A 14126-nucleotide genomic window follows, 5' to 3' on the forward strand; every position below is an offset into this window, starting at 1 on the left:
AAATGCCGGCGAAGCTCTTTGTTATGCCTAATATTTATTTATTTATTTATTTATTTAATTTTTAAGTTATTCCTTAATGTCCCCAACGATGTATTTACGAAGTTTACAGGTAATGAAGTAATACGCATAATTTTGTTGTTGTAAAAGAATGTAACATTTCAACAAACACTAGATAATACATCACAAATGGAAATTGAAATACCGGTACATGTTTTCCCAGGAGTATACTAACTTTTTGAATTTATCGCGCATTATAAGTATGGATTCGTTAATTATTTACATTATTTCTAACTGCGAAATAATGAATCTAGTGGCTTAGGGTAAATAATAATACCTATCTCACTATTAGGAGTGTAAATGAATAAATTCCTGAATTGCAAGCGTGGAACAAGGGACATAAAATTGACCATCCGAGAAATACGGAGTTATCAAATTAATTCCTGCTACTTTGAGCGATTGGCCTAGAGCCTCGTTTACGGTCATAGATTTTTAGGCAGTAATATGTTAGAATGAAACGTAATTTCGTTAATAGGAAGTGTCGTCTAGCCCGCCATTCCGTAATATTGTGGGAGTAACATAAATGCTAGGGGTGCTGATGGGCCGTGCCCCTGTTCTTTATACAAATCTCAAGTCATCGCGAAAGCTTTGTTACGCTGATGCAGAGCAATCTCATAAACCAGCAATAGTGTCTAGTGGAAATTTAGCAACTTCGCCGCACATTGCGGATTTGAATTCACCTGCGAAGCGAACTGAATCGCTAAATTCATCAGACAATTATTTTTTCAAATTATTTATCAGTATGACCAACTCTCTAACGCTCATATAGGTCTATGCGGTTCACTTTTTTCAACCACACTGTGTATATGAGAATTCAGGAGAGTGTAAGTAAAATTACTAGATAATGTACAACAGATCCTGTAAATATTATGGAAATAATAAGTATATGTAAATACGGTAATTGTATGTAAGTACACAATGTAGCCTACAATTGTAATTTTTTAATCGCCGGGCTGAGTGGCTCAGATGTATGAGGCACTGGCCTTCTGACCCCAACTTGGCAGGTTCGATTCTGGCTCAGTCCGGTGATATTTGAAGTTGTTAAAATAAGTCAGCCCCGTGTCGGTAGATTTGCTGGCACGTTAAAAGAACTCCTGCGGGACAAAATCCGGCACCTCGGTATCTCCGAAAACCGTACAAGTGGTTACTGAGACTTACAGTAAAGCAAAATAAAATTATTAATTATTTAATAGGGACTAGTATAATTTTAAGTGCGGATGGAGATACCTTCGTGTACTTGAGATTATGTCCATTCTCCATCGCTGAATTGCGGACGATCTGGCAATCTTAACTCGTGACATTTCAACAGCCATAAACCAGATCGAACTCCTGAAAGAAACAGCGGAAAAAGTAGGCCTCCAAATATCGTTTGAAAAACTGAATACATGACCTGCAGCAAAGAAGCCCCTAAATTCATGGAGACAAAATATGGCAAAATAAATCGGGTCCAGCAATTCAAATATCTCGGTGAAATAATTCAGGAGAATGGAATAGAAACAAAAGCCAACGAAGTTAGATGCCAAAAAAATGGAAACTGCAAATAGACTCACCCAAAATATCTATAACAAAAAGTGTCTCTCCAAGCATGCAAAACTAAGACACTATAATACAGTAATAAAACCAGAATGCCTCTATGGATCAGAGACAATAATTTTGAACAGGAAAACTGATCTAGAAAATATTCAGAAAAAGGAACGTAAGATCATTAGAAAAATTTTAGGCCCAAAACTCGTAGATGAACAGTACCGCCTTAGAGGGAAACAGGAAATCAAACAATTTTCTAACATTCACAGCCACATCAGAAAACGCAGATTAAGATTCTTTGGAGATATAAAAAGGATGAAGCCAGATAGACTTACCAAGCAAATAGTTGAATTTTATGAAAACCGAAGTAAAGCCAAAACGGACACAATAAAATGGATTGGCGAAATTAAAACAGACCTCAAACTGGCAGGAATTACACCTGAAGACATCCAAAGCCAGGTTATCTTCAGAGCCAAAGTTCATAAGTGGCAAGTTGACCGAGAGGAGGAACCAAGGAAGAAGACCGGAACAACATGGTCTCAAGAGAGAAAAGAAGCACACAGCAAACGAATGAAGGAAGTGTGGGCACAAAGAAAGGCAAATGCCTGTCTCTAAGTACTTTGCGTAGTCCTAATGGGCTCAGAGCAACTATACATACGGACAGTAGAATAACAATTGACTCCATACTGGAAATTCAAAGGGTACAATCACAAAAGAATTCTTTCCAACAGTTGAAGGTAGACTTACAACCAAAATCAACCTAACGCCAAATAGGACAACAATAGTAACTGGCCTTGGAAACACATCATCGCATCTGTACAGGCTTAGAATTGTACGCAGTCCCAAGTGTTCCTGCAACAGAGGACCCCAAACAGTAGACCACTTAATATTCGAGTGTAGTGGAGTGTGAGAGAGAAATGTTAATAAACAATGTTAGTATGGTAGGCAACTGGCCAATACAAAAGTCTGTCATAATCAAAAACTATTCAAAACCATTTGAAAAATTTGTGAATTCTTTTTTTAAACTTTCTAGCACTGAGAAAGAGTCACGAACAATAGCCATGACCAAATATGTATGCTAAAATGTAATCAATGATTTTCATACAAATATATAAGATTAGTTAATTTGCATGTAGTACTACGCATGTAGTGGAGCCTGCAGAGAGTATATTTAATAATAATAATAATAATAATAATAATAATAATAATAATAATAATTCTTGATAGTTTGGCTTTCAGTGATGTTGTGCTCCTACCAGACGGTTTACAGACAGCAGTGAAACAGGTGGAAATTCTTCGAAAATAGCTGCAATAACAGGCTTATGGATCTCCTTTGAAAAGACCGAGTATATGGAATCGTAAAAGACAGTTTCGAATACAAATTTGAGACGCTTTAAGAAATTTTCTGGAGGACCATCAAATTTAAGTACCACGGTGAGATTATTACACCGAATGACAGTGAAAAGGAAGCACTGGGGGAGAGAGCAAGGAAGATTGAATTGGCATTTAAAATGTACCATGTTACTTAAAGACCCAAACTAATCTCCTACGAGGCTATACTGAGACACTACTGCGTAATGGTCAGACCGGCGTTCCTTTACGCTGCAGAAACACTGGGAAAAATGGAAGATATCTCAATTGAGAAAAAGGAAAGGAAGTTCTTCAGAAAGGTTTTGGGTCCTCAGAAAATATCTGAGGGTCCATCTTACGTCTAACACAAGGAACTGTATGCCACAGTCTAAAAGATCACATTCGTTATGAAGAAGCGAAGGTTAACTTTTTATGGTCACGTGAAGAGAATGAACCCGGAGAGATTGGCACACACACATTGCTCTCTTTACAGGAAATATGGTATCTCACCCCCGTCGCTGAAAGAGGTGCAAAAACATATGCGGCTAAATGATACGAAACCATAGGACATAATGATGAGAACCATCTTTAGGAGGAAAGTTGCGGGCTTGAGGGATGATCCACAGAAAAACCTGCTAAGCCGTGGAATATCTCAGCGGAAGAACGACTGAAAAGGAAGGTTCGATTGAAAAAACTTCGGGTACAATGTAAACAAGAAGGTGTACGCCTAAGGAGGAGAGGCAGGAAGTTTATGTAACCGTAGTCCACAGTTGGCTGTTAAATAAATAAATAAATAAATAAATAAATAAATAAATAAATAAATAAATAAATATAAATAAATAAATAAAAATATAAAAATAAATAAAAAATAAAAGTAAATAAATAAATAGATAAATAAATCATTGTTAAGGGACGAGATCAGGTTACAGAAAAAAAATCACAAATACAATCAGGAAACGGCAATTACAATTTTATGGTCACGTATACACAATGGGTAAAAAAGACTAAGAATATTTCAACCTTAGCCTTATCAATGAAAAATAACAGTAATTGCCTAAAATAAATCAGTGAAAATCTAAATCAAATTGGCACTAATCAAGAAACCATTCACAATAGAATAAAATTCAGAACTTTAATTCACAAATACAAATTTTCTGTAAAACCTGTCCGACTAAATACGGGATGGACTGAACGTAAAAAGGAACACAGCAGGAGGATGAAGATGTACTGGGCGAGAAGAAAAAAAAAAGTGCTAATAAGTTTAAACGCGCCCCTTTATTGCGCATAACGAAACAAAAAAAAATATCATTCTTGCTAACACCAAAGTTTATACACCGATTTTACTCTGGCGTGGTCTGTACTTTGACGGCACTGACGGAGGAAACAGAAGCTGACGTGCTCACTGTACTGTAATAAGGATAATTACTTGTTGCATGCCTCCATTTTTAATTTTATTTCCAGATTCTGGTTGTCAGATTAAGACACTATTATTGTGATGTAAGTGTTACGTAACTGAGTGCGGGAGTAACCTTCGTCTAGCTGTCAAGGTGTAGGTCAGTCACTGATGTGGGAACTATCACGGCTTGACCTTAGAGATGGCACACTTGAAAGACTACAGGCGTATGATCTCATTTGTCATCGTGACTTAAAAACGCATAAATATTAACTAGAAGTAGATTAAATAGATTATCAGAATCTTGAAGAAGTTAAAGAATTCACGGTTAAGTAATTTGAAAAATTTACGACAATATTTTAATCTCCTGTCTTCTTAAAACAGGATCTTTCTTTCTTTCTTTCTTTCTTTCTTTCTTTCTTTCTTTCTTTATGTCTTTGCTGGCCAGATGTAGTGTTCGCAGTCCACTATGTCTTCTGGTATGGGCTCGAATAAATTTGTTACTTTCATTGATTTGCCTCAGTCTCATCCATGGCTTTGACAGTATGAAAGTGACCAAGGCACGAGCGATGCTAGTAATGCCATTTCTTATCCAGCCAGACCCTGTTATGAATGGTGTGAAAATATCGCTCATGGGGTCAGTTGGTGCATGCATTTCAGTGGCATCGGCAGACTGATATTTAATAGGAACTTCTGGCTCGGCGGGGAAAGCAACGGGCAACTACCTCACTCCTCATTTCCCTAGTATGCCACTGCGGTGACGGCTAGGCTATCATTACAGCTGTTAGCAGAGCTATGAGGATCAAACCAGCCTTCAAGGTGAATACCCAGCATACAGTACACATTTTATTTATTTATTTATTTATTTATTTATTTATTTATTTATTTATTTATTTATTTATTTATTTATTTATTTATTTATTTATTTATTTATTTATTTATTTATTTATATCGAAACAGCCAACTGTGGACTACGGTTACTCAAGCTACCTCCTTCTCTTTCTCAGGCTCACGTCTTTTTGTTTACATAGTAACCAAAGTTTTTTCAACCTCACGATTCCTGGGAGTTGTGATGGCTGCGCCTACGACTAATCCCTCTAGCCCACCAACGTAGTAACGTGATATTCAATTCATTTTACTGAACCGATTCATTTGATTTCGTTCAGTTACGGAATCGATACAGTGATGCAATTCATTGTACATTAAAGTCACTGGTCCTATTATATCTATGTACAGTAGTGTGTAGTGATAGACAGCAGCAACAGCATTCAATACTCGCTGCTGCCATCTGGTGTTATTTCTACGAACTGCTTGCAGATTAAGGTTTCTCCTGCAGTCACCTCTTCGAATCAAGTTTTGATGTTCCAAAGCCTTCCCTCCACAGTGACAGTTCCATTAAATAGAATTAGATGAAAAAATATCTGTATACACATTCCCCAATGATCTGCGTATAGGATTGTCGCCCAGGTGCGTAGTCTTTCGGAAATTCCACTGTATTCTCTGTTTTCTGATTCAACGTCTGTTTCAGTTAAGTTATTTCATCTATCGGCTCACTTACTCTCTGTCCACGTACTCCGATAATCTCGTGATTCGATGATTGTGGGATGATGCGACATGCGAACAGAGAGACGCGGTTTTTCCCCAATATACAAAGATAATTTTGAGTGGTCATGAGCATGACTCATAGTCAGGCGGTAGGCTAGAGAACTGAGTTGAATTAATTGTCGAGTGTCAAGTAGTTATAATGCTAAGATTCATTAAACTAATAAATATAATAACCTAATAGCCTACCTACTTACTACCTACTTTGGAATTATGTTTTGAATCTTTGGACACTGAAAATAAATCCAACAATTGTTTTAAATCTCCTTGTACGAAGATAAGGGTGAATATCACGGGTATTATTTTCAAAAGAGCTGAGAGGGTGAGTCCGTTATAGCTTACGATTCTTTCAGTGTGCTATGGCTCTGTATGTCTCGCCCACAGCGGAAGTTCGGCTCCGCGCCAATGTCCAGTGTTCCGATGAAATGAAATGCGTATGGATTTTAGTGCCGGGAGTATCTGAGGATATGTTCGGCTCGCTAAGTGCAGGTATTTTGATCTGACGCCCGCAGACGACCTGCGCCTCATGATGAGGATAAAATGATGATGAAGACGACACGTACACCCAGCCCCCGTGCCAGCGGAATCAACCAATGATGGATAAAATTCCCGACCCTGCCGGGAATCGAACCCGGGACCTCTGTGACTAAAGGGCGGCACCCTAAACATTTAGCTACTGAGCCGGATATTGATTTGAAAATTAACAGCAATGGCTTGATTTACCGTCTTCATAAAATACTCGTATATTTTTAATTCCTGGGGGCTAAGATGGCCGGGCGTAGAGCTAACCACTCACCCCAACAAGTGCCGAGGTTACAGACAGTGGAAGCCTCTACCTTCCATCCCTCCCAGGACATTCATATCCTCTACGATGATGACTTTGCTTTTATTTCCTAGATATATAATTTCGAAAATAACTCTCGTGTGATACTTATTGTATGTCAAGACTTGCGGCAGTGGTCTCAAAAGAGCCGCATTCCGACTTTTCCTTCCATATTATTTCCGTATCACTAAACCTGAGAGTACACAGTGACAAACAATAAGATATGAATGATTGAACTGCCTTTCTGTAACTATCGACACTGTAACATTTACTGTTCCACAGCCAGGATCATATTTTCTTTCATCTACCTGTTATCTGTATAAGCAAGATATTGAAACAATGACATTTAATAATTTGAAATGAATAGAAGAGATTACAAAGGGGTAGAGGTGGTGAAAATCTAGGTTTTTAAATTTATGCAATTGGCTTTACGTCGCATCGACACAGATAGGTCTTATGGAGACGATGGTGCAGGAAATGGCTAGGAATATAAAGGATGCGGTCGTGGCTGTAATTAAGGTACAGCCCCAACATTTGCCTTCTGTGAAAAGGGAAACCACGGAATGCCATCTTCAGGACTGCTGACAGTGGGGTTTGAACCCACTAGCTCCCGATTGAAAGCTCTCATCTGCGCGCCCCTAACTGCATGGCAAACTCGTTCGGTGTGAAATTCTAGGCGTAATATATCAGAACCAAATGAAACATCAAAATGAAGGTTGCAGGTGAATGGGGGTGAAGAAGCTACTAGAAGGAATAGCAATGAGCTGCTATTGGGAAAGGAACTCATCAGGAGATTTTGTAGAAGTTATTACAAAGAGTGAAATACATAGAAAGAAAAATAATAAGAATAGGATGTAACAGCAAGAGAACACTTGTAGAATTTTGCAAAATAAGTAAAAATATGGCATTAAGGACGCAAACGTTAATTGAAAGGGGAATGAGAGGAATAATTTGGTGGTTGATGAGAGTTTACAAAAATAAAGCTATTAGATAAAAAATAACGCAAATGAATGTATTTTAAGTAATACGCATATGGAAACGGCACATCTGCTTTAAGGTGGTAAAGAAACGAGCTTTTTCTTTTATAAGTTGCTTTATTGCGACGATGGGTTAAGAAAGGGCTAGAAGTGGGAAGGAAGCAGCCGAGGCCTTCATTAAGGTAGAACCCTAGCATTTAACTGGTGTAAAAATGGGAAACCATGGAAAACCATCTTCAGGGCTGCCGACAGTGTTGTTCAAACCCACTAATCTCCCGAATGCAAGCTCACATTGCGCGCCCCTAACCGCACCGCCAACTCGCTCGGTAGTAAAAACGAGAAATGTATGTATGTCGAAGAGATATGTAAAATTGAAGCTAAACTTCACACATTTGCTAAGTTATTAAACAGAGAATGGAAGAAACCAGGAATCCAGGAAATACCTCAGAAGCCTCAGTTCGTTTAAGTTCCAAAGATATGTCTAAATAGCGTTCATCGAATGTGTACTGAAGCAGTAAATTATAGTTTAATCATTTGTTATGCAAATAAGTTTGGTTGCATGTGATTGCGATTGACGGATGCTCTCTCCCACACTTGGTAGTCATCCGTGACTGTGGGAGGGGGGATTCTGTTCATTCTCTTCGTCCATTCATATGCTGTAAGACTATACAGGAGGAGGTATCCTGGGCTCTATAACGTGGTTATGGTCTAGGAAATACCTTGCACGACAAAGGTTGCCTAATATTTATTGGGTATGTATAATATATTTTAAAAATTCTTGTAACATTTCTAATTGGAATATCTCTGGTATGATGTTGTGCTACGAGTATCAAAAACGAATTCCAGGTAATAGTTTTGATTACTCCCTCCTCAGTTGGTGATCATCCGTGACTGGGAAGAGCATTCATTCATTCATTCGTTCATTTTCAATAATTAATTATGATAATTAGGGAACTTAAGACTCTCTAATTTATACAACGTAGGACATATAAGATGGTTTGGCTTAACAGCAGGCTTCATAGCCTGAGTCACGCCAAATAAATAAATAAATAAATAAATAAATAAATAAATAAATAAATAAATAAATAAATAAATAAATAAATAAATAAATAAAATAACACAGACATTAATTTTTGTGTCATATTTCGGACTAACGTCTCAGTTACTTAAAGCCTAATTTATGTACTGTAGGAGGAGTCAAGAGACATGAATTTTGCTAATCAGTATATCATTTTCTTTTGTTACAGACGATATAATTTCTCATATTCAACACTGGCTGGATAAATTTAACGGATTAGAATGGATGATAGCAAATATTCAGGTGAGTAATTTTCTGTTTATTGTCTCATTTAAATACAAATATCCTTCGTTTCGGACGTCTATGGACCATGTTTGACAATGTTAGTGGTATTTTTTGTCTACTCTGAAGGTATCTTTTTATTATTTCTCCTACTTCTTTCTTCTGTATATTTGCGTATAGGATCACCCTTTTCTCATTAGTGTTTCCCCAGTCTCCTGAAAACCACGGAACATTTTGAGAGTTGTCTAAGTCGATCTCTCTCCATAAAGTAATCTTCCAGAACTCCCATCTTCCTCAAGTCCAACCTCACTTCTCTAATCCATTTTAGCTCTGTCTTCCGCTTCCTGAAGAATTAATTTGTTACCCTCCATCCTCAAGAATTGTCCATAGAACTGTAACCTTCTCTTCCTTATCGATTGAACCACTTCTTCTGTTCTCTGATACAATTCTTTGTTATGTTTAAGTCTCCTCATCCTCTTTTTTTTTCATTTGGACCTAGAATTTTTCTTAACATTTTTTCTACCTTCCTTGTATCTTCAAACACACCTTCGCCAATTATATACAATGTTCCTGCTGTATACATCCACTCAGGTTTACCAACATTGTCTAGATGCCTCAGTTTAGCCCCATAAGGTAGAACCTTCTCGTTGTAGGTGTTCCTCGTCAGTTGAGGCGTCACTTCCATTCTTCTCGCCCGCTCCCTAATGACTAGAGCCCGGATTTTTATGCATTAATAGCTTAGAATGCAAACTTGCTGAAGCGAGTAGCAAGTATAGTCTACCTTCACAACGCCTATGCTATGGGGTCTGCATAAACGTTAGGGGTACTGCCCATCAGAACCCCTATAATTTATGTTACTCTTGCTACATCATGGAAGAGCGGGTGGCCGACACTTCCTATTAACCAAATTAATTTGCAATCTAACCTGTTGCTGCATAAAAATCCAGGCTTTACTAATGACATTCTTTTTCTACCCATTTATTATTATTGTTACCGTGATTCCGTAGTGGACAGAGGTGTAGGAAGGTGCGGGCATGAATGGCTCGATATAAGGCAATCAGAAGATTTATTTAAAACTTTAAAATTAAAGCTATATTTCTTTCTATGCACTTTTTCTTGGTTTCTTTTCAGATGTTAAATTTTAACAAACAATTCGCTAAGTGAAAACAAGATTCCAGGTACAGGACTAGCTCGTTAATTTAGGTACAATGTAGAAAAAAATCTGAATAATCAACAAATTGCCAACTAACAATCTGAGCTTAAAGCTCCCAATTTACACATGCTACTTGGGCACTACTGTTCCATTCAATCAACAGTCAAGGGGATGATGGATCTTCCAATTTCTTTTACACAATAGTAAGAGCATCTTTGCTCTACAAGTTTACCTAGGAGACTACTGACCGAACCTTATGACATTACAGCCTTCCAAAGGCACCATTCAACCATTACATTAATTGAAAGAGAGTCTTTGCTCCATAAAATTTACACTTAGGAACCTATTTCCAGAAAAGTTCAGGCCTATCAAAGGCACAACCAACATTTTACGAAAATCAAAGCAGTATTCATGTCTTACATAAATGTAATGAAATATAGATAAACAGGGGGTATCGAGTACCCATTCCACCATGCCTTTGTGAAAAAATATCAGGTTAAGTTACTGGCCGAAAAACAAAAATGGTGAGGAGGCGGGCACTTGCGCTCCTTGAAAATTGAAATGAAAAGTTTTAAACCCTATTTGGGGTTATGGCCCGAAGTTTCAGAGGTGACTACACAGAGAAAATATTTAAGTAACGAAGATTACAAACTGAAAAAGGTTACGAAATCGTAGTCACCTCAAAATCAAGTAGATAGGGAGCACGAGGGGGTAGTTCACTCTCTATTCTCTGATTTCGGTTAAGTTCCTTTGGCTGGTTTGAAATTTACATTAGATGTTTGAAATTTACATTTAAAGTTGAAATTTATATTATTAAAGATTGGAAACCTTCCCCTCGAGCTAGCATTCAAGGACTATCACTTAGTTAAACCAGGACTGCCACTACCTTGAGCTGATTGATTTCTCGACGATGGACGAGGCGCCCCGCCTCCTCTATTAACACACACTCTGTAGACTGCAACGATCAATAAGACAACCTGGTCGGAAAATGTTCCAGCTTTTATACCTGAGAGTAAAGTCCCAGAATACTCTGGGCTAAGGCCCCACACACAACCAAATTTGATTGGGTAATTAAATAAACAAAACACACAGTTGATTGGCTGAAAAATAAATATACAAAATTTTCTATTGGCCAAGATCTTTAGTTGGCGGGAAGAGATAGAAATGTTGCAAACTTTAACACGCCAAAAAAACAAAGAATAATCAATTCAGTTTATTAAACCTTAAAATATCAATTTACTTTACAATGTAAATAGTCATTCTTCACACCAGAGGGCATAACATAAGTTTAGAGTAGAGACATCTGTAGGGAAATGTCCAAACTTCTTGTATTAGTTGCTGCGCGTTTTAGCTTTAAGATGGCATTTTCAAGACTCTTCTTTTGAATGATCGGGGCGGGTGTACCTTCCGGTATTATGATTATGATTATTATTATTATTATTACTGTATTATTATTATTTCTTGAAAGGTACTGTGTGCCTTTTGGCGTCGAGTGGTTAACTGAGCTGCGAACTTTCTTGGCTTGATCATGTTAAACAACTGGCTATCCAAGATACACGACTGTTTCACAGTTATTGGTGTTAGAGAGGAACTGTATGTCACATTAAATACGATGTAGAATTACATACTAATAACAAATTATCCTTCACTCAAAACAAACTCTGGGATTTGTGTAAAATGGCTACCCTCTGTGTGTATCCACATTATCGATATCTATAATCGATTCGGGTCGATTGACCGTAAGAGAGGTAGTCGGTTGCACGGTATCCGTGCTCGCTTCCCAACGCACCCTGTACTTTCTTTGGCACACCCGCGGTGTAATGATAGTGTGCCTGGCTCTTACGCGGAGGACCCGGGTTCGTTCCTCGGCCAGGTCAAGGAGTTTTACCTGGATCTGAAAACTTCTTCGAGGTCCACTCAGTCTACATGGTTATAACTGAGGCCGAGAGGATTCGTCGTGCTGACCACACGACACCTCATAATCTGGAGGCCTACGGGCTGAGCAGCCATTGTCCTACGGGGCTGCTGCCGATGGTTAAACGTATTTGGATTCGCCGTAAAATCTTCCGTGTTGATCACACCATTTGGACACGTGTAGTCGTACCCGGATTTCATCTTTGCACAGTACTGTTGCATGTGCTCCTGGTGCAGCTACTGTACTTTCCTGCGACCAGAGGGTACACTTCTACTCCAGTGCCTTTTCCTGAAACCCACGCACTTTCTTCAGGATCTAAAATAAAACCTATCTATTTAACATGGATATGTTTCAGGGCTGGGGTTATATATGGAATTAGAGTTATCAGTTGCGTCAACTTCTCACTGTGCGATTCCTTCCTGTAAATAGGAGCTTGAGAAAATCTGGTATCTAGTGAATCCCGTTCTGCTCCTCAGTCCAGAATTAAAATCCTTGAGCAGCGGCTGTGCATTAATTAAGGCTGCGGCCACTTCCTTTCAACTCATAGCCCTTTTCCATCCCATCGTCGCAATGAGACGTGTCTGTGCCAGTGCGACATAAAGCAAATTATATTAAAAAATGTAAAATCCTTGAACTGGCCGCAAACCAAACCCAGCGCCTGGGAAAAAATACAGGCAGGCTACATCTACACCAAAGCGCTGGATAATAATTACATTAGTATTATATTTACCAGGTCTGGAATGCCTTTCATTTTCTCACGTTCATGAGCCTTGCCGTTCTCATTTTTATGTATCTATTCTCTTTCGATTTATCGGAACTATTTACCTCCCCTGTGGTTGTAATCTGTACTCGTTCACTCACCTTTTAAGCCCCAAAACATAGCCACGAATCTATGCTCTTCCCTGTAGTGGATAAAAGATACGAGTCTGTAGATTTTTAATAATAATAATTTTATTGGCTTTACGTGACGCTATTTTTCCGGTTATGGAGACGCCGAGGTCCCGGAATTTAGCCCCAACATGAGTTCTTTTAAATGCCAGTAAATCTACGCGACACGAGGCTGACATATTTGAGCACCTTCAAATACCACCAGGCTGAGCTAGGATCGAACCTGCCAAGTTGGGGTCAGAAGGCCAGCGCTTGAACCGTCTGAGTCATTCAGCCCGGCCCGTGGATTTTAAACGTAGGCCAACCTCAGGAGGTCTGAACGAAATTGATGACCCCATAGATGCAGCCTCCCTGTGTCAGCTGGAATCGAACTCGCTACTGATGACTCAGGCAGTTCGATGACATGGGGGAGTAGTGCGTATTACATGATCTATAATTCCACATTCCTTAACAAATGAAATGCTATATATCTGATTCTTATCTTCTGTACTAATCGTTATGGCATCATGTTGTTAATATTAGCGTAACATTCAATACAGTTTCGGATTTCATATTACTGGTGGAATTTGATGATGCGGAATGATTTCATTTATTAGGCACTCAAATGTTTAAGTACTCTTTTAAATATTATCCCCTAGTCATGTTACATTTATGGAATCATAATGTTTCTGACGTCAGTTCTACGCACTTGTGCGAGAATTTAGCTATTGGGTGCGCCTAGGCAGAGAAGGATATTACAGCGCCTTCTTTTGATATGAATGCACCGTCAAGCACACTATATTAAAAATAATTACATACATACGTACATTATCATTATAGACTGTTATGCCTTTCAGCGTTCAGTCTGCAAGCCTCTGAGAATTTACTAAACGTCGCCACAATCCTCGATTTGCAACTAGTGTTGTGGCTTCATTTAGTTCTATACCTCTTATCTTTAAATCGTTACAAACCGAGTCTAACCATCGTCGTCTTGGTCTCCCTCTACTTCTCTTACCCTCCATAACACAGTCCATTTTTCTCCTAGGTAACCTATCCTCCTCCATTCGTCTCACATGACCCCACCACCGAAGCCATTTTCTGCGTACAGCTTCATCCATCGAGTTCATTCCTAAATTAGCCTTTATATCCTCATTTCGAGTACCCT

At 38.5% G+C, this 14126-nt stretch overlaps 1 protein-coding gene across 1 annotated transcript in view; it reads left to right on the plus strand.

Moving 5' to 3' along the window:
* LOC136883511 (neprilysin-11) overlaps positions 1–14126 on the plus strand; it is a 234708-nt gene that overhangs the window by 97485 nt on the left and 123097 nt on the right. The window contains exon 2 of the mRNA XM_067155866.2: positions 8974–9047. Within this exon, the coding sequence (XP_067011967.2) occupies positions 9026–9047 (22 nt within the window). The 5' untranslated portion in view covers positions 8974–9025. The remainder of the gene's footprint in view (positions 1–8973; positions 9048–14126) is intronic.

Source organism: Anabrus simplex, chromosome 11 (assembly GCF_040414725.1).
Source record: "Anabrus simplex isolate iqAnaSimp1 chromosome 11, ASM4041472v1, whole genome shotgun sequence".
Classification (NCBI taxonomy): Eukaryota; Metazoa; Arthropoda; class Insecta; order Orthoptera; family Tettigoniidae; genus Anabrus; species Anabrus simplex.